Consider the following 24,636-nt stretch of genomic DNA (forward strand, 5'->3'; position numbering starts at 1 on the left):
CAGTTGTAACATTTTTTTGCCCTTCACTATATTTGTGTTAACTATATTACATGGCATATATTTTACTACTTACATTATGTTAACATAATAGATCTAGAAACAGAAACATCTTACGAAGTTAGATTAGGCACCTTATGGAACAACCAATTATTTACAGACATGTTTGTCAAATAAGGATAGTATGAGAGAGAGTCAATTATTTGCCAAGACATTGTTGCAAAGTGGCAGATATGACCACAAGATTTTTAAAATGTCCAAGCTACAACTGATGTATACACAAAGGAGAGGAAATCAAATTTGGATTCTGTAGCAGTTTTCAGTAGGCAGAATCCTGCACCCTGTTCTATAAGCTTGGAAAGTGGCTGGGAATGCCAACCTCTCTGGAAAAGCCAGCTACACTTCCGATACCACTTTCACCATTTCAGCCTAATTCTGGTATCCAAGAGGCTTTAAAGTCCTCTGGGACTTTGAAGACCTCCAAGGGGGCAAATCCTAAATATAAATAGTTTATTAAGGACAGACAGGCAGTGAGCTGATGATAGAAAAGGGCTAGAAATGGTGTTGGAGATTAACTCAGCGGGGTTTGGGCACCAATAATCCATGTTTGTAGTTAATACTAGAGGAATATGCTAATCAGAACCCTGACAACCTGCACAAGGCACACTGGCTTGCCCCAAGTTGCCTTATAAGGTGCCAGTTAGGTACAATATCCAACTAGTTAATTCAAAATGATAGTTGGTCTGGATGGCAGGTGAGGGGAGAAGATATAAACCAGAACAATGAAACCAATTACTTGACATCATTCAGGCAGGTTGGTTTACTTTTTGCCTCTTAAAATGATGGTAAAATATTGATATATGAACACTTACAGTAAATATGTAAATAGAAAGAGGGGCAGCAAAATTGAAATTTAGTCAGGGAATAGTTTCAAATTTTAGTGAATTTAAATTTTAATGAATAGCTTTAAAAACCTAGCCACTCAGACTTTTTACATAATTAGGTCTTCTGAAAGATAATTCACTGGTTTGGATTTTGCTGCTCCAATATGCCCTTCCATACCATTAGCATAGGTGCCAATGATTAGAGAAATGATTCATGTCAGGTAGTTAGAGAAAAGACAGGGGAGTCAGAGGAGAAATCTGGATAATCCCCATGCTGGAAATTCAAACCCTGGATAATCAGGACTGTACTATATGTGCAATTATGATTCTGTCCAGTTAAGAGAAATTTGTAATCCATTCAGTTTCAAGCCTATGAAGTTCCATTTTTCAAAAACTTGTATTTCGGCCTCCAATGGCTTAAAAAGTTCTCTTTGCTAGATTGTCTCCAATTACAGAAATCCTTCCCAAGTACAAGGCTGCAGAAGTATATTAAACCTGTAGGATACCATGTAGCTGGCTGTTTTACAGAGCTTTACAGCACACGCAATCCCGATGCGTGATGTCATACTACTGAAGCAATTCACGACAATCTGATAACACTATGTGTCCAACTCACAAATGTTGTCTTATATATGCCGGGGAGGGAAGGAATTGTTTTTGATAGGAAGTTCAGAATAGTAAGCAAAGGGAGGTATAAGTAAATCTATATTAACTTTAAGAATCCCTCCCCCGACCCTAACACACACACACAAAGATTTCATGGGTAGATGAACTCAGGACTGCTACAGATTCAACAGATTTCGGGTCTATGCAGCAATAATGGAATTACTGCAATGACCACAGATGTGTGAGTCAGGAAAAGGTTTGGCCACAGCTGTCTGTCAGAGAAACTGAAGTCAACGGTGAAAAGACAGTTCAAGTGCAAGGCTCAACTTCGGTACTGCGTCAAAATGTGGTTGATGCCTAGCAAATAACAGTTAATAATAGAGTTGTAAATTTCCATTGTATTAATTTGCATCCCTCCAGTGAACATAAGGGTATATATGTTATAGATTCGTGAGTACCGATTTTTCCAGGGTTTTCAGAACTCTTTGAAAACACACAGAAGCAAAAACAGTCAAATGAGGCAGGCTGGAGGAAACGGGAGAAAAAAAAAAAATCCACCTACATTCAAGGTACGAAACAATAATTTCTAAGCCTTTGGGATCTATTTTTTCCCTTGCATTGTAATGCAGTCAAGTGCATGAGTGATGCCTTTTGTGTTTGATAATGTCAAGTGTGAATGTCATGGGCAGCCCCCATTTCTGATGGTATTAAAATGGTGGGAAGATAAAAAGCTTAGAGAAGTAAATGGAACAAATTAGATTAAAGTGGTTGGAGGACAAGGCAAGACAATCATCTATAGCTTGGTTCCAAGGTGATGTTGGTAACCCTGTTCACCTAAATAGTCTCTGGTTAAATCAATTTCTGAGAAAAAGGGTGGCACTCCACTTACTTAACTGTACTAATAATTATTTCTGCTTCTTCTCAATATGAAGTCTATTGCGTACAAGAAAACATCTTAAATGTTAACATATAAACTTTCATTACATAGTTCGGGAGTCTCCACAGCTTAGTCAGTCAAATACACTACGCATCTAAGAGTTCAAGGTAAGTTAGTCAAGGTTTATAGAAAGTAGCTGACAGATGGGCAATTCAGAGAGGTAATTAATTTCAACAAATACAGCATATATGTTCTCAGAGAGATAAAAACCCTTAAAGATCATAAAAATCCATCCTAAACAATGTCAGAAAACAGGAAATGAACATAACATTAATTGATTATATCCAAATAGTATGCAGAGAATATCACACCTTCTAAATTACAGGTCTCATCTCTGAAAAATGGTGACGGTTTTTCTTGTGAAAACAAATGCACAGACACAAAATCCCTGCCTAATGAGGCCATGACATCTACAGTACATACAAGAAATTGCAATAATTATAATAGGAAGGTGTTTCTCAGAGCCATTCTCCCTCCCCTTGACAGTGTTTCTCAACCTTACCACCTTGGTCTAGGCTAATGCAATAGATTAGCCACTGGTTTCTGGCCTCTAGACAAAGGGTTCTCACTGTTTTTTCAACAACATCCCGACAAAGTAAGGCATTATCCCACTAGTAACAATAGCTCCCTCAAGGCCACAACATAATAGAAGAGCAGATGGCCCTACATAGGTATTACAGTGTCTGTCTGGTGGGCAGGGGTATGGCATGGACCCCGTGCTCCACTCCTTCCCCATTCTCTTTCCAAAGGAACTCTTCCAGAAGATTTCAGATCTCATCTTTTCAGTGGCTCTTGAATAGCTTGACCTGCCATTCAAGGCTCTCAAGCATATTGGCATCACTCATTCTTGCTGGTATTACATCCCACATGACCCCTCACTTTGCTCATCAAGATTATTTTGTACCTTCACCTTTCACTCCTAATTCAAAGGCTTCTGCCCTCAGGATCTCCTTAACCTGCAGTGACCTTTTCTGTTCTGTTCTGTTCTCTTAAGGAAGGTGTTAGAACTGGGTACATTTTAACCCACTAGGCAGTTCTCCAGGCATGGTTCCCATCCTTTGTCCTTCCTAAGGTTCTCATAGAGAAGGAAGACATTCTTTGTTGCTGTGTGAGGTACCATTTGGCACATTTAAGTCAGGGTGTTTTGGGCATACTCAGTGCTTAAGAGCTATAATGAAGACAGAGAATACCAAAAGTGAAAAGCAAACACACCAGAAAGAGAAACTAAAAATCTCCTATCAAATTGTAAAGGTTTTCTTAGTTAAAGACAGAAAAAAAAAATAATAACCACTATAGGTCAAGCACAAAAATGTATTGGAATCAGAGCAAAAAAGAAAAAAAAAAAAGACCATTCTTACCCAGTGGACTTATAGCGCTAATTACAAAATAGGAGTAGTGGACAGTCATGTCTTCTAAAGATAAGCTTTTTTTCTCCCAGAAAAGAGAAACGGATGGGTGTTAAATCAAAACTACCTCTGGAGCATTCTATACCTCAGGAATGAAACCTGACAAAGAAGCGCTTCAATGAAGAGGGGAAAATCCACCAGAAAAGACCTCAGACTGGTGAAGGTAAGAAAAACCGAAAGCTCTACCACATAGCTTGTACCCTTGTCCTATCTGAATGTGCTTTTGTAATATCCAAGGCCCCCATGCACTGGGGGAAAAAAACATACATACGCTTCTCTTTGACAATTGAAATCAGTTAATTGATCATTTCCAAAAATAAATTTTCCCACAGATAGAGGTCATTGGTTGCCTGAAATTGCATCAGTTCATGTCTGGGTACTAGAATCCCGGGCTCCTCTGGGACATCTTTGTCATTTTATCAGAGTGATTACGAGCAGAGTAGTTCCAGCGTAGGTCCCCTCAGTTTGTAGTGCTGATGCTTGCTCTCTGCATTCCTATTTTCTCCATCAAGCTTTGTGGCTTTTGCTTTGGAAATCTGGCACTTAATATCCAATGTTAATTACATTTCCTAGTCTGAGGAAAATCCTATTGGGCTAATTTTTCAAAATCATATAATGAAAGAACTTTAGTGACAAACCATGTATGTTTTCGATTGTTTTTTTACGGATAGATCTATTAAGCACTTAATATTCAGTGGGAAAACAGTCTCAGAGCAATGAAATTCTATTACTTTAGAGGTTGCATGCTTTTAATTTCTTAATATTTCATTACATGTTGGCAACTGGTGCATATTTTTATAATGCGTTTGATCATTACTCTTCTCAGAGTATTCTATTTCAGTACTTCCTCTGACATCATATTTGCATGTTAAAGGGTTTTAGCATTCAGGGATGAAATGTTCTGAATAGTAATGTGCTGTTAACTTGATTTTTTAAAAACGGAAAACAGCAAACAGACATTATCTATAGGGACTAAAGAGAACAATCCCATCATTTTAAAAATCTAACTCAAGTTTTAATAGCTTTCTATAGAACATCATAAAAGGTAATGATTCAATATAATTCATTAATTAGCAAATTATGCAAAATGCTATCAGCGGAGTTTGGGGAGAAGGATCTTTTCTGTTGGCTTTTATAAGTCTACTGCATTTCTTTTTTTCCTGTTTAAAAAAAAAAAAAAAGATCTTTTCTTTGCTCTCCAGCAACATCTACTGGAAAAGTCAGAAAAATGCTATTTATATGAATCAGATACTTTGAGTAAGGATAGTTTTGGTTACCATCTGCTTAAAAAGTGCATGCTGCACTACCACCCAGTTTTACAACCGAATTACTTCTGCCCACATTAGCTCTACTGAGCCGTCGAGGAGTAGGGCAGAAGGGCAGTGGTTCGCTGACACAGAAAGCCAAGCAGCAACTTGAAATTTATCATCTCCTCACCTTGAAGAAGTCATTTTCATAAACAAAATTAAAACACATACGCGATGCAGACAACATATTTCTCCTGGCCCATCTTCTCAACACTTGTCACTTCTTTAGGAAACAACCATCATTATCAGTGGCAGCCGAACACTGAGGAGATGGGTAAAGCGAGAGTCAGAGAAAAGATTTTATGAGAGCAAGCGATGTCGAGACACAGACTGAATCTGAGAGGAACTACTTCGAGATTCTGCAAAGTTTCTTAAGTTGAAGAAAGAAAACTGCAGGTGATGTGATTTTAAAAACTCACTAGGCTACCACCAGCGAGTCTGACTCCATCAACATGCTATCGCAGTTCCTTCTGCCTCTGTCCACATCTTTCTCTGCTCTTTTCACCATGATGGAGATATGAAGTTGCCCCACACCTGTATGAGGGGGTCTTCCGTCAGAACTTCCGCTGGCTATCTCTCCATGATGAAGTCTGATGAGACCCCACTCCCCAAAATTCAGCAGCTCCTCACGTACACTCGCAAAATTGGATTCACGTGCTGCACCCACAGAATGCCATGAGAGGGTCTGGCAATCACGAGGCATGGCAGAGTGAGGTATGGTAGAGCAAGTCCAGTTTGGAAAGTCGGGAAGAAAAAAAAAAAATCTTATCCCGAAATAAATAGATAAAATATCCTCTTGTTCATGGTTGTTGGACTCAATGGTGCCAGACAGTACAGCAGCTCTTTCCAGGACCAAACCTTGTGGAGGCATTAAAGTCACCTTTCTATATCTCATTCCAGAGAAGCATTCTTTCAACAGAATTTTGTACTTTTAATATTCATATTTTTCCACCCCCCCCCCCCAAATTACCTAAAAATTACTTCCAACATTTTAGGTAACATCCTAGGTAACAAACCTGGATACAATTTGGATTTCTGTTATCCTTAAATAAAAACTCTGGTTAATTAGTTAGGGTTTTTTTTTCTTTTTTTCCTTTCTTTCTTTTCTTTGTTTTTTTTGGGTTTTTTTTTGTTGTTGTTGTTTTTTGTTTTGCACCCCCAAATCTCAGTTCATTCATGCCAGCAATATATTTTAGCAGCAGAGGCAATGAACACAAAACCAACGAAGACTGAGGTTAAAAACAAATGATCAAAACCTTAAAACAACAGCAGCAGCAATAAAAATCAGGCACCGGGAGACCACAGTATATTGCATTTTGTGTTTGTTCAATGTTAAAATAGATGTGAGCCTTTTAAGCTTCATCCCAAAGCTCTTTAAAGGAGAAATGCCATCAAATATAATCCACAACTCTCATTCATAGCGTACAAAAGGGACAGCTTCCTAAAAGCCACCTACGGCGACCATCCACATGTATTCTATATTTAGGGTCCTAATGCAAAGTTCCAACTTGAGCCTGATAATTAGCCCCCTTCATTATTGAGCTGCTCAAAAGCCAGGAAGGCTTACCAAACAGCACCTCCAGAGTTCACTCCCTTCTCAAACTGTTGTAATTCAGTTCTCCTAATTATTTACTGGATCCTTTTCTAAAACATGCCCTAACCTGGTGTTTTAACTTCATATTTCATTTGGGACAACACTCAATCTCCATCTATGAAACATCCACCTGACACCGGTTACAGAGCTCCAGCTTCACTGTTCACTGGCAAGATCCACACCAAACACACCCCAGCAACTAGACTTAAATAAACTCTACCCTTGCTTAAACCTCTAGTGAAAAATTATTATAACACATCAGAAGTTCAGTTAGAAGAAAAATTTCAAATGCCAGCTCTCTCTCCCAGGCTTTAAGTCCCAGAGTTCAAAAACAGGATCGATTGGATTATTATTTTTCTCCGTTAGCTGTTTAGAATTTAACATAATGCAAAGTGCTATTCGGATCAAAATCATCTTTCTCATCTCTCTCCTTAAATAAAACGGAGGAGAAATCATTCAGTATAAATGCATTTACTATACAAATCTATTTTCAATTGAATTTGCTGCATGCTCTAATTCATCAAAATTAATACAGGTACTTTCTATGTTAAACAAAAGGAAGCCGACTGAAAAATCGGCTTCTGCTGCGGATGCCTTTCTCAATTACAAAACGGTGAAAACAGAGATTTAACTAAGCCACTCGGTCAAACCTCCGATGGGCGCTCTTACCTGTCTCAGCTGAAGGCTTCCTTCCCTTGTTAGCAGCGTGCAACATCTCTAGCTCGCCCCAATCCTCACCACCGGTCTCCAATTACACCGCTAAATCCACCCCCCTGCCTTTTTTTTCCCCCTCTCTCTCTCTCTCTCTCTCCCTTTTCGTTCTTTCTTTCTTTCTTTTTTTTTTAGTTTTCCCTAGCAAGAAAATGCTTATTGAAAGTGATTAGTTTTTGTTGTCCCTTTTAAGTCCCTCCTGCGGGAAGGAACAGGGGAGCAATGTGACGCCACCTTTTAATCTTTTGTAAGAGTGAAAAGGCAGAAAAGGAACGCTCGATCAAACTGAGCTGCACACATGACTAAAACTCGCAGGAGAGGCTGCCGCTGCCTGGCGAAAGCACCGCTAGGCTTGAGTGTAAGAACAGAGAAGAGGAGAGAGTCAATGGAATGTGACAACGTATGTGCATCAAAGGCAGGAGGAGAGAGAGAACAATGAGCGAGGGAAAAGACAGTGAGGAGAGAGGGAGAGAGGGAAAGAAGGGAGAGGGAGGGAGAGAAGGAGAGAGAGACACAGAGAGAGAGAGACAGACAGAGAGGGGGGAGAGAAGGGAGAACACGGAGAAAAGATAGAGCGGGTTTCAGGCAAAGGATTCTGAGAATAAAGCCACAGTGCAGTGTCTGGCAGCTTCTGTTTTTATCTCAGCGAGCATGATACACTGCCTCTCTCATTTAGAAACACATTCGTGTATCTTCCAGGTTTGAAAACTGAGATAATCGCAATGTGTCTCTGGTTTTGTCTGATTGGCATTTAACTGTGTGGTGTACCTGTGATTTTTTAGGATGCATTTATGTGCAATTTATTTCGCATATTTATTTATGTAGGCAAAAATGAAAGCTGCTAATTTCTATGGCAATTTGCAACGTAGTTTTACTGGCAGATGGAACTCTACTTATCATAACTGCTGACAAACTGCCATGGGTAAACAAAAGAAGAAACAAATGCTTCGTCTTGATAATTGTCTTTAAAAGAAGAAGCCCACACCAAAATATTAGTACTTGCAAAACCTCTGTTTCCTGGTTAAAGTTTGAAAGGCGGTTTCTCTCTATTAGTTTTTATTAATAAGGGCAAAATAAAAGGGAGAACAAGATGTTTGAAGGAAAGGTGGGGGAAAAGAGGCTATTAGGAAAGTGAAAACCTAAATTCTTTCTGGTTTCCCTCCAAATGTGACAACAGGCTTGCCTTCTTGAGTCCTGGAACAGAGTTTTTGAGTCACTATTTCCATAGACTTTTACTGCATCCTTCTGCCTTCCTGTACCATTTTAAAGTAGGTTCCATTTTAAAAATAAAGTCGAAAAATGATTTCCTAAATCAAATTGTTTCAAATGGTGTTTTACCAGCTTTGTTTCATTTCTACTCTTCTTCTGCCACATGGGGGCTAGGATTACACAGTTAAATTCCCTAAGTGACCTCTCTTCTAAGGATGTAAATTACAGATTCCAAGGTCAAGTGTTTGGTATAAGTTAAGTTATTGGTGAAAATAATTGCTTGCTTTCCATGGTAACCTGAGCTAACGTGGTAGTAATCCAGCAGGAAGAGGAGACACCCAAGCTTTCGACTGACCATATTTTTGAAATTAAGCAATTCTAATAATGGAAAATAAATCCCATGTGTCCTACTTATAGCAGTTATTCTTCTGGAAAAAATAAAAATAAAAACTCAGTCATTTCACTTCAACTATTGCACATCCCACCAGTATATCCGTGGACCCTAGGCTTCTCGCATTGTGGAGATCCTGTGTCAGCCACCCGATACAGAGTGAGAACCAACCGGTCCAGGAAAAAGACCTTCTCTGCCCTGGTCACAGCGTTCTATCCCAAGAGGGACTGCTTGCTCATATTAAACTCGAAGTGTTATAATTTTTGTGGTTTGCCAACCGGAGGATATGTTTTCAGCTTGGACCCAAATAAAGAAGTTAACAGTCCCCCACCCTCCCTCCTTGCACTGTGATCAAGAGGAAGCCCTCCTTATCATTAAGGCAGAGCAGAGAATGGAGAACACACAAGGGCTGAACAGAAGGCAGCTGGCCAGAGAACAGAGAATGCTCAGATGTAGAAGAGAAAGGAAGCTGCAGGGCCAGCGAGTAGCAAGGGAAGTGTGCCCTGATAAATCTGAAATTCTCTGCAGACATTTCACAGAGCTTATTGGAAGCAGCCTCCTTTAAATGACATTATTGATACAGGTTCTATAGTTAAAATTAACTTTATACAAGGGAGTAAGTAGACTGAGAATTTTCTGCCAATAAAAATAAAGACTCTTTTACAAGAATACAACTGTTTCAGGGCAATAAAAGCAGGGAGGGGCCTGGGGCTTATTGACCAGGATCAGCGAGACATTAGTCGAGGAAACATAAAAACAAATCAAGGTGATAAAAAGATTTTTTAAAAAAAAGCTATAAATGACTGTCAGTGTTGTTGCTTATTTTTACCACTTCCTTAGGGAGGAGGTAGGTACCCTGAGTGGACATCACTTGTAGTCTGATATATGTGATTTATTCTTAAGATCTCTTCCGTGAAGGGGGCTATGCTGGGTGCCAAAGGTGGCCCCAATCATGTAACATTTCTTAGTGGAATGTGACTTTTTACAAGACATTTGTCTGTGGGACAGCTTTATGTTCATGCGGAGTATGGTACTCCATACTGTGGAGTATACGGTGGTTGAGGGCTGTTTTGGGAATCAGGCTGCCTGGGATTGAATCCCAGCTCTACCACCAGCTTGCTTTGTGACCTTGACCAAGTTATTTTGCTTTTCTGTGGCTGTTTTGTCTTCAAATGGGTGTCCTGATGATACCTGCCTCACAGGGCTATCATTAGGAAAAAATAATGCATGTGCTGTTGTGAGTTCTGTTCCTAGCACACAGCGAGCACTTCATAAATATTACCCCCTATTACGAAATCCTCCCAAGAGATTGTTTTTTGCTTTTTTTTTTTTAATAGCTAAAATAGACAATAGCCGACTCACAAAGACTTCCTCCCACTCGACCTTCCTTGTAAATTCTAGTTATTCAAACTGTTTTCTGGGTTCTCCTGCTTGGATAATACACTTAACCCTCAACAAGTTGTACAAGGAAACTCATGACTCTGCTTCTCAAAGCAAGCTGTAGTTCTTCCCATTTCCTCACCTGTGTGAGGAGCGTAAGTCTTACAGTCACCCAGAGTGCTTTCTTTCCATTCTTTCTCATCATTCAATTATCAGTAACTATCAAATACCACCCACCCAACCCATCTCTTAAAGTTATTATTTTCTTTCTAGACTTGTGGGATATTTTCAGTCTGGGCACTTTGGCCTGGACTGTAGCAATCACCCTTTAATGCAGCACTTCCCCAGGCTTTCTTATCCTGAGACACATGGAGGCTGATGAAACGCAGCACTCACTCTCCTCTGGGGACACTCCTAGGGTCCTGCCAAAGACCAAACTAAATTGTGACACCTGAGCCTTTCCCTCTTGCAAGAAAGCACTTGGAATTTAAGTGAAGGAGGGCAACGTTATTCTAGGAATGACCTTGAATCTGCTCTAATGGATAAAACAGCTAATCTTCGGCAAACCAATACTTTACTATTAGTACTTTGTTAGTCGTGACACTTCTCAACTGTCATGACACGGCTATGGAAAATGACCATTTTGAGAGGTTTTTCTTTTCTTCTCCAATTTATCCTTTGCAAGCCAGAATAACCTTCTTAAAATGCCACTCTGACTGACATCCATTCCCAATAGTTATTGATTGGGCAATTGAAAGTCTGTTTTATTTCATTATCTTAGGTATCAGCTTAAAACCCATCAAAGGTTAAAAAAATGATAGGGAAAGCCATTACCATCTGAAGAAACAAAGAACATGCAGAAAAAACTGTAGGGGAAACAACTGTAGAGGTGGGGCAGGCTGATAATAAAACGATTGTGTTACTTTCCTGGCCATTGTAATATTTGTAATTATGGGCCTTTTCAGATTTGTAATTTGTGACTTCTCTCATTCTAAATGAATATTAGTATTTACAAGAAAAAAATCACCCAAGGTTCACAATTCTTTAGAGAACAAAGTGCAGATTTTCCCCCCTCATATTTAATAACTTCTGCATTTTGACACCAACCCCTCCACATCCTCCCGGTAAGCTGGGGGCTCCTCTCGCTGGATCCCAGAGCCTCAGGCGCATTCCTTGCTCTTTTTAGAATAGTCCCTTCTCCTTCATCAGAACACATTTAACTCTTATCCATCTCTTTATCCACGCTCAGGACAAATTACGTGTCAGCCCCAGAGACTTTCTTGGCCTACTGAAGTTTGCAGTAGTAAAATTGCTTTAATCAAAGTAGCTACTCAAATGCTCCAGGAAAGATGGTATGGGTAAGTAGAGGCTCTGCTTAGAGTTGTTCCTCAGGCTAACTCCTGACCCTGAAAATTTGCTTCCTAGTTGTGGGACATCGATGAGATCCCTTCCCTTGTTTGCTCTCACTCTTCTCATCTGAAAAATACTGCCATGACTTAACTTAAGTAGCTATGAATGGAAAGCAATGAGCATAATAGCTAGTATACAGCCAGCACCTACACAATAAGGCATATTTTGTAATAATAAAAAAGAATATTTAGGAATAACATAAATGCTTATTAAACGACCAAGATTTATTCATTGCCTCTAATTTCTGAATGTCATGACAACACACCAAATGGTTGCTATTAGAACCATTTTGGGGAAGAAGAAATTGAGGTTTAGCAGAATTAATTTAGCCAATGTCACACAAGGAACAAATGGCAGAACCAGGATATAAACCCTAGTCTTTCAACCTCCTAGCTATTTTTACCCACATGATCATTTACAACTTAGCCTATATTGTATCTGGTTTATTACTGGGTTTTCAGGTTTATGCCCTATTTTTCCAATTACATTACAGACTAAAAGAAAGCAATATTCATGTTTAAAGCATCTCCGGATCTTTAGTATCTCCCATACGTCTTTAAACAAAGTAGCTTGCCTACGCGGTAAATGTTTGTTGACTGCTTGATCATCTGTGCTCATGGAGATTAAAGTTTTTAACCATATTTAAATTCAGTGACTCCGTTGTTTGAGGAAATGGTATCATCATCCTTTCTATGAAAAAATTCATAATTATACAAAATAATATAAAGGGTGAACATTACATATGAATGAGGCATGCAGATAGAAATGAATGACGTTCTCCACAAAAAAAAAAAAAAAGGCTATAAGAAAGTGATACTCATCAATTTGATTTTGTTCCTCATCCTTGCCATTTATAGTCTGCTTGAAGATAGGTGCCTCAGGCCACCCATTCCATGCATGGAAAAGTATAGGTTATTAGCTGAAAGTCATCTATTTTAAGGTTACAGAGAAAAGCAGAAATAACCACTCACATAACCACGCTGTTCAGTCACCTTTAATTTTTTCTTTTTAAATAAATGCAATAATTATATTCTCATTTATTTTCCTTCTGGCTAACTCTACACAATGCTAAAGCACCTGAAATAATATAAAATATTCAGCCAACCAATATCATGTTTTTTGACGTACATGGAGATAAACAATGTCAATGAATATTTAACAAGTTGAATGTGTTTATTAATATAAATATATACACATATATTTATATATAAAAGATATACACATGAATTTATGTATACACACACAAATACACATATGTGTGCACATACATATTTTTGGTCTCTGCCTGCCTGTGCACAAGTGAAAAGCAAGAGAACTAAGAAGAGAAATGCCCTGTGTGCCACAAACGGGATAATCAATGGTATCAAATTCTTGTTGTCTTGTACCAGTCTTTTGATATTCACATAAACTTCATGAAGTCAGATATGTTGTTGTTCACTGCTATATTCCTAGTATCCAGAGCAGTGCCTAGCATATAGTGGGTGCTCAATAGATATATATTTGATAATGAATAAGTGAATAGTCATCCTTCAATTTTGCCTACATCCACCTATTTCTAGTGACTTAAAAAAAAAAAATCCTACCCAACTGGTTTATATACATCCACATATATTTTATATTTTGTTACATCCATCTGTTATTTCTTATGAAATTTGTTTTGTTAAATGTATGCTACCCTTTGTTCAATATAAAAATTCCTCATCCTCGAAGAATCCTTTCTAAATTACATTAGTTCATGGTAAATGCTTTTTTCTTGAATTTCAAAGAACCCCTAGAACATTTTATTACATATAATTTTCCAAATTAATCTCGTCCTGCCTTTGGATATCTCATACTGTTGGTGAACTGTTATTCTTCTAATATCTGCAGGTCACTCTTATTTCCTCACATCAATTTTAAGTTTCCTGAAGGTCGTAGGAAACGTCTTTACTTTTTAAGAAGAAATATAACACATATTGCTATTTCTTTGGCTACGATCTTGTACATAGAGTATGCGTGTGCGTGTGTGTGTGTTTATTTGGTGTTTGCACTGAACATATTGATAGGTATAAAATTCTAACATTCAGAAATTATGTGAAAGGGCTTATAACACAGTCTCTGGCCTTTAGAAAACTATTGTTAGAATACCGCTAGACTAGTGGCAAAGATGCATAGAAATTTTCTGTAGCTTTTTCACTCCTTACATAGTACGAGGGCCATTCATTATTTACTTGAGCAAATGTTCAGAGTCAACCGGTGTTTAAATTCGTGTCAAAATTAACTCATTCCAACAAACTGAGATCCTTACAGTAGGAAGAATTAGCAACTGTCCCCTCAAAGGATATCATTTTTCCTCAGTCGTTTACACATTAGTTTGAAGTCAGCTTGTGTTGACCCACCAACAACTAATCCTTAGACAGAAGGTTTCTCAACTCCATTGGGTCTCACCTGTCAGGTCATTCCAACCCCAGTTATACACTTATCTATTCTGGGAAGTTTGTTCTTCCTTAGGGGGTTATGATGGGAAAGAACACTGGAGAAGACCCTTCACCCTCATAAACCTTACTCCTTGGACAAAAGGAACTTCCTTAGGGAAGAGTTTTCACCGTCATAGTGCTTTTATCTGTGGTTGGTGGGGACTCAAGATATAGGAATTGTCCATAAATTACTGTTTTTCAAAAAGAAAAAAAACCTCCAAAAGAAAAAAAAAGCATAATCCCTAACATTTCAAAGAAGCTCTTAATGTATCCTTCTAACTTGTAAAGAAGAGATAATTCAGGTTCATCTTCATGTCTGTTTTCAAAATTGCAGTGAGTATATAATATGATTAAAGGATGGTGATACAGTTTTCTGAAATCAGTTTATCGAATATATAATTATATCAGATCTTATTTAGCCAATTAAAAAATTATTTTGCTTATAAAATTGCTTACATTAATTACCATTGTTCTGGCATTTTGGTTTTTGTCTGCTGAACAGAAATCATCTCGTCTGTGTTCCATTTCTGTTTTGTGTAGTGATCTGAACGCCACCCCCTGCTTAAGTGAAAACCAAAGTAGCAGCCACCTAATGATAAAGCAAAAATGGAAAGCAAGTCAAGAGGGAACCTCAAATCTCTGCTTCCATGGTGGACCGAATAGAGTTGGCCTCAATGAAACTCTAAGTAAGAATTCTCGTTCCTCTCCGTTGAGTTGAATACAGGCTTTGGTGGACTATTTGGTTCTTGTTACTGATGTTTTTCAATATGAAACATTTGAAAGCATCCAACCAGAAGTTGCACAATGATCACAGCCTTGAACGTATTCATCAGAAAAACACGTTCACTGTTACAGGCTTGATTTTTACAGTAACCGGTGTATTGCACTGTTTGCCAGTTTCTCCAATACTCTTACCCATGACAATCACAAAAGCAATTCACAATCTTACTTATCAGATAGTTCTGTTTTACAATAATCTGGTTGCTGTTTGTAAAATCCAGGATAAAACAGTGCAATTTCTGATGCTGAATATCTGAAAAGCTCTGGAAGCTGCGAGGAAGAGATATGCACTAAAATATGTAATGCGATGGAATTACAACAAACAGACATTCTGGAGGGTGTACACTCAAGTGCATCTTGGAGTGCGTGACATCTAATGGAGCTTCTTCTGAGATTTACAAGCAAATTCTGCATTAAAACTGCCCCTATCCTCTCACGGCCTTTCTTAGCTCCATAATTAACTCTTTCATGGAAAAAAAAAAAAAGGTAGAACCTTCCGAAAGAATGATCAATCAAAAAGACAATTGCCATTGAATAACCATTTCCAGAATAAAATGAAAGTAGGGAATCTCAATTAAATAGTTTATTTTATGTGCTGGTTCCTAAAGCTCTAGACGCGCTCTGAAAGCAACAGCATCTTTCTGATGAGAATTTAACTAACACAAAAAAGTGTTGATTTTAACAGCTGACAAATCCCCTATAATAAGGGGCTTAAAAAAAACCAACACAAACAAACAAACCACTTTTCCAGTGATTAGGCTATGCAGATGTCAAAGAACAGTGTGTCATATACTCCCTGGAAGGACACAGATGACAGTTTAATCTTTTTAGGTGGAGTTTTCGTGACTGTGTATTAGTGTGAGAGAGAAACGGTAGTAGCATGCACCACTGAGAGGCAGTGTTATGCAATGAAAAAGTACGTATTTCAATCCCAGACCTGCCACCATCTCAGTACGTGACCTTGGCCAAATCATTTAACCACTCTCTGCCTCTACTTCTCCATCCACTAAATGGGACTAGTATCTCCCAGTTGCTGATAACAAGACTCATAAAAAAACATTAGCATATTCATAAAGACTGCATATTTTCCTTATGCAGCCAGATTCTGCTAAAGCTAAATCGAGTCCAAGGGAATAAGGAATCGTAATCTGGAAGCTGAATGCTCTTCTGGAGGCTGCTGGGGCACCAACTAATAGACTGAGGTCACAAACCCCTCACTGCTCCCGCACGCACTGGAAGAATTAACGCAGTTCACCTCTGTGACTGCGAGTGCAATACCATGCCCTCGGACAATGCTCAATAAATATGAGTTGATGACGATATTGACAGGGAGCCCTGTACAGTCACAGCACTAAGTGAATTACAAAGTTTAGAATTGTTTAGGAAACTCATTGGATAATTATTAGCAATTAAAAAAAACCCTATCCCTGATCTCATTTACCTTATTGTGATATCATCTCATGCATAATAAGAACATCACCAATCCCTGGAACCTAATAGCCTTATCCTAGTGTTTTAGGGAGAATAAAAATATGGTCATCCCTCAGACAGAATCAGAATCTGAAAACCTCCAATGTTATCACTCTGGCGCTCTCTATGGTAATTTCTTTCCTGGATTGTTGTAGAGCTTCCCAAATATCTGTGATTTTCACTTTTGGCCTCGGGGGCTGATCAACTACACTACCTTTTATGTGTCTGTAGCTTTCTGTAGTGCTCCCACACTGATCTGGTAGTGCCCTTGAGACTGGATTTGGCCAATGGGACAGAAGCAAATGCCATACAAGTAAAGGCATGATAAGCACTTGTGAATTGGGGCTTGCCTTGTTGGAAGGATGCCACCTCCATAAAAGAAAGCCTTGTCTGGCCTCCTAGAGGATGAAAGACCACACAGAGAGAGAGAGGCCCAACCATTTCCTCAAGTCCAGCCCCCACCTGAATGAGCAGGGGGATGTAATCATGTGAGCAAAGTCAGGCAAGTCTGGCCAAAGAACTGCCCAACTCCAGAACTGGAGAGATAATACTCTTGTTTCAAGCCACCAAGCTTTGGTATAATTTGTTATCCAGTAGTAACAGATAACAAATTACATAATGGCCTTTTACTGATTATTCTCAGTTCTACAGTCAGAGTGATTCTTTTTGTAATATAAGTCAGAGAGATTACTTCATTCCTCTGTTCAAAACCCTCTAGGAGCTCCTTCTCTCACCCAGAGTGAAAGTGAGTCTTTTCCAGTGTTGGAAAGATTTGACATGCTTTGTCCTGCCCACAGTTTACAAGATCTCAAATCCTACTAATTTCTCCCTCATTCTCTTCCCACCCGCTACGGCACGCCTCTGCCTAGAATGTTCCTCCTTGTGAACATGGATTACTCTCTCACCTAACTTGACTGTTTCCCACCACATCATTTTTTTTTCAGTGATGCCTAATCTGATCATCCTATTTAAAACCACAAACCACATCACTCCATCCCCCTAAGATCCTGCTTCCCCCTAACCCTTACTGTTCTTTCTTTTATCCACTTAACACTAACAAATCACTATAGAGTTTGCTTATTTTGGTTGTCATCTGACTCTTGGAATATGAGCTCCAAGAAGCCAGGGAGTTGTCTCTTCGGTTCACTGTTGAATTTGCACCACCTAGAATCATGCCTGGTCCATGGGATAGATCAATAAGTATTCGCTAAATTATAAAATAATCCTGCCAGGTTAAGGTGCCCAGAGCTACAGATTGGTTTCTATGTTTAATGATGACACTGAGAGTGGGTAGAGTCTGTAAGTGAACACAGCTGATGCAATTTGCAAAGATTTATGGAACATCACTTGACAGAGCACAGAAGTAGCCTGTGGTCAAGGGAAAGAGAAGGTCAAGAAGGTTCTTTGGGAAGTATTTTACCCGGGAGTTTCTTCAGCAGGTACCTGAGACCTTCAATGAAAAGCAAAGAGAGGTGACTGCATCAGAATAGCCATCCAGGAAAGACTCAGGAGGAACCCAAGGGAAGGAAAGCAGACTCTCCCAGCCTGCTTAAATAAAAAAAGAAAAAGCAAGTGGTACAAGGGGAAAGATGCATCCAAAGGGTAAATCTGGTCTTTTTTTGGAAGCCAAAGCTTGTGTTGTGCTTGTACCTTTCTCAGGAAAAGCCTAAAACTAAAGAGAAACACATCCGAGGCTTTGTCTTTTCATGTCAGGATCAGGATAGAGAATGCACCCTGCAGAACACTGTTATGGACTCGGGCACGTGCCTGATGATGGGACGCACTGGCGTCAATGCCCTGTAAACACATATATTATAAGACTTGCCACCGTTTTCTTAAGAAGCCAGCACCTGATCTGACTGATCCCAAAGTGGCCCAAGCACCAGTCACAGGCTTCCCTTTAAATCCTTGACTTTGTGTAAAAGTCCATCTTACGAAGGCTCAGCCTGGGCTGCCAGCGCGGCCTCCAGCTTGCAGCACAGGTGTGCGGCCAATAATTTACCTTAGTGCACAGCAGACATGACCCGGGATGACTTCACCTCACCTCACTGACTCAATCTTTGTGCAAATCTCATCCGAAACCATCCATTTTCCTCCTTGCCCACACCTCATTTTCCCTGTTGCTCTGCAATTATTTATTATCTGGCTCAGTAATTGTATTGTTTATAGCAGCCATACAAACTCTATTGTTAGGGGGAAAAAAAAATCACGCTTCCTTGCCCAACTAGATTCTCTTGTGTAGGGAATAAAGGATGTCGGTCTCTTAGAGCTCTTAATATACAGCTATGTTCAATTTTCCTAAAAATGAAAATTGCCAAAAAGCAAAGTATGCAGGAGATGTATGGTTGGATGCTACAGCAGTTTTGCGTTCCTGCTGATGGATGGTGCCCCCTAAGGTCTGGGAGCACTCACTAGCTCGCTACCACAGCTCCTGCTTTCAGAGAAGCTGGCAAATCCAGCCCTTTGGATAGCCAGTCCCCCACCCCCACATACTGTCTCTGTAACTGCTTCGGTTAGTCATTCGTGGCCTTTTCCAAAACCAAAAGACCAACAGGCAGAGTGATCCCACAGCCCCGGTGGATGAGGAAGTTGGCAGTAGCGCTGGGACTCAGTATCATTGATTGATTGATTGATTGATTGATTGGGTGGTTCTCATGTCTATATTCCAGCATTTGATCCCACTCGACGTAAAATATTTACTTCACGATTTGTGGTGGGGGAAATGTCATTTAGAAAAAATCCCTTTCACTTAATTACACAAGATGTAAATGTGGTCTCACTTGTGGGGAAAAAAAGTTACTCTTAACAATGAGGTGTAAATTGGTGTCTGCTTAATCTGTTCACAGTAGGAATAAAGCCTCACGCTCCCCTCTCCTCGCCCTTATTTTTGAAGTAGTACCTGGGAAATTAATATTTTCTCTTGCAGCATCTCTGATTTCTTCAGGAACCAAGAGAGAGGAATTTCATGCTTGATCCTTCTATCGACTGTGGGAACAGTTCCTTTGTTCTGTTTCCAGCCTCTCATTTGAACTGTGGGACCGCAACCACACTGCCTGACCTCAGTCACGGGCAGCAAGAGTCCAGCCTTCTTTGGCCTCTTTCCTCTCCCCAACGACTGTGGCCTCCTGCATGTCCCGAAATGGAGTCAAATTAATAGGGAAAGCAGTGTTATTTCTACAATGACCTTGTGCTCCCTGGGAAATTACAGGCACTATTCTTTCACTTAGGATGTTTTACATTTCAGAGAACTTAGCTCCCTTTGATATTAAAGAAGAGAATGTGCGGTGTAATTGTTATTGTTTTCTGAACTTTGATAGGTTGATCAGATCTGCAGCGGGTTTTCCAGAATATGGTTTGGTTCCAAAGGAAACGACTGGGTTCCTCGTCAAGGAATTCTGACAAGGGGGACACCAACGTTAATTGGTTGAGAGAATAAACGTACTGAGGTACATAAATCCTTAAGAAAAATGGCTAATTTGATTACCTCAGTCCCTGTGTGGGTAAGAGAGCGTTTCTCAGCACTGGTGCTATTGACATTTGGGGCCCTATCACACTTCATTGGGGAGGGCTGCCTTGTGTAGGATAGCCTACAGAATATCCCTGGCCACCGTCCTGGCCTTCTGCCCTTCATGGGAATCTAATGTCTCCAGATACTGCTGCAGAGCCTCCAGAGAGCAAAATGAACCCTAGTCGAGAACTGTAAGGTTAACTTAAAAAGTGGTGGTGGTGGGGAGTCTTTTTGGGATTCTGAAATGTATGGAATTGACTGGCTTAAATGATAATTAATATATTAGTAGCTAACAGGTATTGAGAACTCACTAGGAACTAATTAGCACAATGCTAATTGCTTTATATGTTTGATCTCATTTGATCCTTAAAACAAACCTATGAGGTAGTTGTTACGAGCTGCATTTTACAGTTAAGGGAACTGAGGCTTAAAGGAGTTAAATAATTTGTCCAAGACTCCCGAGCTGGAAAGGGGAACAGTTAAGTATGCACAAAGCCAAAGTTCCATGGACCCCCCTCTCTTCTCTTTCTGGCTTGCCTACTCTCCCTGTGGTCATAATCTAAGTATCTAAATTAAATTTAGGAGTTGATTAAGCACCACTATGTTCAGGAACTTCACCTACCAGCTAAAAAGGTCTAAAAATCCAAGACAACACTTGCCCTCAGATAAAGTATGCAAAATAGAAAGTATAATACAGAAATAAATAAGGGAAATATGTGGTAAGAGCCACCAGAAAGAGAGCAGAGGTCAGAGTGCTTGGGTCAGTGCTTCTCAGACCTGAGTGTATGTAGGAATCACACGAGGTCTTGTTAAAATGCAGGTTCAGATCCGGTGTGGACTAGGGCCTGGGATTCTTATTTCTAACCAGCTCCTGGGTGATGCGGCGGCCAGTCTGAAGACCTTGCTTTGAGCAGGGAGTCTCTATTACACTAGGAAAATGTAGCTTCGATGCTTTTGAGAAGTGAGGCCCAACAGTATGTATGTGATGTGCCAAGAAATCATCCCCACAGAGTGGAAGGGGTGGGCGGAGGCAGTGGGGATTGCCTTGGCCGTGACAGCCACCCTTGTCTCTCAGCACTTCACTTGGAACACGGACGGTATGCCTACTCATGTTGACTGCCCACATATCAGCTGAACATCTGCCGTTTTAAAGGACAAATATTAATTTGAAGCACGAAAACACCTACCCATGGAACATAAGTTCTTTCTGCAAACAGATTACATTCTTATGATCGAATTTTTACTTTCAGAAGAGAATACTTCTCTCTTCAACCTACTAGGCTGTCGGCTACATAAAATATATCATTCCCCCTCCAGACTCTGTGACATGAATGACTATTGAACTGCAACTGGCCAAGAACTTATGCAACAAAGAAAAAAATATATATAAATATACAGGAAGTTGAAACCAAAAGGATTTTTTTTAATCCATTGCAAATCACAATTAAAAATTACAATTGGGGGCGCCTGGGTGGCTCAGTGGGTTAAAGCCTCTGCCTTCAGCTCAGGTCATGATCCCAGGGTCCTAGGATCGAGCCCCACATCAGACTCTCTGCTCTGGGGGAGCCTGCTTCCTCCTCTCTCTCTCTCTGCCTGCCTCTCTGCCTAGTTGTGATTTCTCTCTGTCAAATAAATAAAATATTAAAAAAAAATTACAATTGTAAGAATTATAAACTAAACTGCCCCTTGTTTTAGCTGGGCTCCAAGAGATGGAATCAAATCCTGCAACAGACATTCACAAAGAAATGGTTTAGGAACTGACCTCCATTAGTGGTTGGGACCTCTTCACCCAGACCCCAGTGACCGCTGCAGATCACTTATTGCTTTGTAACATCTGGGTTTGACTGTAAGGTCATAAGGAAGGGGATGATTTTGAGTCACTTGATTCTCTGAACACATTCAGCTAATTTTTCCATCCACGTTTCAGGGGGACACAGGAGCGAAACAATTCACGGGGAGTGTAGAGAGGAGCCGTACTGAAGCAAGGGCTGAAAGGCTAAGAACTGGAGCTGCTCAGTTGTTGCTAATGCTCAGATATAACATGGGCCAGGAATGACTATATGTGAAGTTATAGGTATCTCCACCATTCACATAGCATCGTGCTGCTGGGTTAAGATTGTAGATTTAGGTTCATTCGTTAAGTGTGTTTCCTGAGCACGTGCTATGTGTCAGAACCTCCCATGTCAGTTCCTCAGGAGGGGAACTGTCCTCAAGGGTCAGCGGAATCAGGTGTTTTTCATTCATGAGTCATTCGGGTCACACCCTCAATGATTTTTGCCGTATCTACTACTGCCTATCCTGATATTTACTCAGTATTTTCTCTTTAGGTGATTTCACTTTCCACTGTTTTAACTTGGCCTCATCTTAGGCAATGACAGCGTGAAAATATATATTTGAAGTGCTTCTCAAAGCTGACCAAACCGGTAGTTAAAATACTAATACATGCTTCGGTGACTATTGGCACACGAAGCTTGCCCCAGCTTGGGAGTGGCCACCGCCACACCAGCCACCTTGGCTTAGCTCCCAGATCCTCCCGCCAATGATTTAGCAACGTCAGAGGGGTCAGGCCTGGTACAGGAAGGGGTTTCTAGTACTCTGATACTACACTCCCGACAGTGTCTGTTCTGACTGAGCTGAGCCCATCCCTTAACTGTTTTGCTTCCACTAAACATTCAAGGTTTCTGTTTGGGGGGTTTTTAGAGTGTACACATTCATCTTAAAACCAAAATAGGGACGCCTGGGTGGCTCAGTCAGTTAAGCTTCTGGTTCTTGATTTCAGCTCAGGTCACAATCTCAGGGTCGTAAGATCATGCCCCTTGTCAGGCTCCGCACTCAGTAGGGAGTCTCCGGGAGGATTCTCTCTTGCCCTCTCCCTCTGCTCCCTCCGCTCCCTCTCTCAAATAAATAAAAAAAAAAAAGCAAAAATGAGAAACCAAAATAAATCCTTCTGCTCCAAAAGGCTATCGCATAGTGGTTAGATACACCAAATCTATGGTCTAAGAAGTTAGAGTTTTTCCAAGCTTCAGATCCTCTCTTCTGCAAAATGTACATAATATTAATAATCCCCAACTTGTGGATTAAATCAGGGGTTTTCAATCTCATTCCTATTAGCCTCGTAGGCCAGATAATTCTTTGTTGCAGGCTACTGTCCTCTGCATGGTATGAGATTTAACAGCACCCCAGGCCCCTGGCCACTAGATGCCAGTAGCAGCTCCGACCCTCAGCCTTGGGAATCCAAAATGTCTCTGGACATGCCCTGATGTCTTCTGGGGGAAACAATCCACCCCCGTGGAGTACGACTGGACTAAACAAATCAACCATGTAAACTTCTCAGCCTTGTATCTGGCACATAGACCTCATACACTATGACCTCACTTATTAAGTGCTTACTGTATGCTTGGCAGGCTTTTAAGCACTTTAACTCTAATATCTTGTTGGATCCACACATGACTTGTGAGCTAGGCCCTATTATGATTTCCATTTTACAGATGAGGAAAATAAATGCCAGAGTGGTCAAATTAACCAAAATTCCACAATCGGTGAGTGGCAGAGCCATAGTTCTAATGCAGGGAATCTGTCTCCAAAGCCCAAGCTCTCAGTCCTTTGGTTTTCCTACCTTTGGGGAGGAGGAAGTCTCTGGAAAAATAGGCAGCATGGTGACCATCATAATAAGGTTGATTATTTAAAAATTCAATAGCACGCAATAGGCTAAGTTTTTCATATGGAGAAATTATATTCCAGTGAATGAGACTGACAAGTATACAAGGTACTTCATAGGAAATTCAAATATAGATCATCTGCAATTAAATGTTTATATGCCAGTGGTTTATGTACACACACACACCCTTTTCTCAGGATGATGAGAAAAATCTTACCTTTCCCCCAAACTGGTAGACATTTAAAAATTTAGAACTTCTCATGTCAAATAAAGAAATGTGCATCATGCAAGAACTGGCATGCTGGGGGATTTAGGGAAACCAGGAACTATGCAGAAATGCAGTGTTGGGGTAATCAGGCTGAGGCAATATGGTGGCCTAAAATAGAGACGATGACAGGGCGCCTGAATGGCTCACTCGGTTAATCGTCTGACTCTTGATTTTGGCTCAGGTCATGAGCTCAGGGTTGTGAGATCAAGCCCAGCGGGGCTCTGTGCTGGGTGTGGAGCCTGCTTTGGCTTCTCTCTCTCCCTCTACCCTTCCTTCTCTCTCCCTCTCTAAAAAAATTAATCAATAAAATAAAATAGGAATGATGACCAAGGGATGGGGGGCACCTGCTGCACTCCCTGTGGGTTACTGAACCTAGGCAGTCAATATACCTTGTAGGCATTGACACAGACTAGGATTCATTTGTCAAGGCTGGTATAAAAGCACTTGGGAAAGCCCACTCAGTTACTGTGCGAGCTGGAGAGCTAATTCTCTTAGCTGTCCTTCTTCTTACTAGAAGTGAAAAGAAATATTTTGTGTCAATAAATGCCCCCAAAAAACAATGTATAGGTATATGTAGATACACACGTGTTGTTGCCCCTGACAAACAAAAATTCATGCACAAAGATGAAAATAATACAAACAGAATAAGCAAATGTAAACACAG

General features: G+C 40.2%; 1 protein-coding gene across 3 annotated transcripts in view; it reads right to left on the reverse strand.

Moving 5' to 3' along the window:
* The window catches only part of TENM2 (teneurin transmembrane protein 2), a 1,229,820-nt gene that overhangs the window by 649,709 nt on the left and 555,475 nt on the right, over nt 1–24,636 (reverse strand). The window contains exon 1 of one of the 3 annotated variants that reach the window (XM_046000942.1): nt 7,401–7,494. The exons of the other annotated variants lie outside the window; for them this stretch is intronic. Within the exon in view, the coding sequence (XP_045856898.1) occupies nt 7,401–7,446 (46 nt within the window). The 5' untranslated portion in view covers nt 7,447–7,494. Of the gene's footprint in view, nt 1–7,400; nt 7,495–24,636 lie in introns of those variants that run through there. 3 annotated transcript variants of the gene reach the window in all.

Source organism: Meles meles, chromosome 3 (genome assembly GCF_922984935.1).
Source record: "Meles meles chromosome 3, mMelMel3.1 paternal haplotype, whole genome shotgun sequence".
Taxonomy (NCBI): Eukaryota; Metazoa; Chordata; class Mammalia; order Carnivora; family Mustelidae; genus Meles; species Meles meles.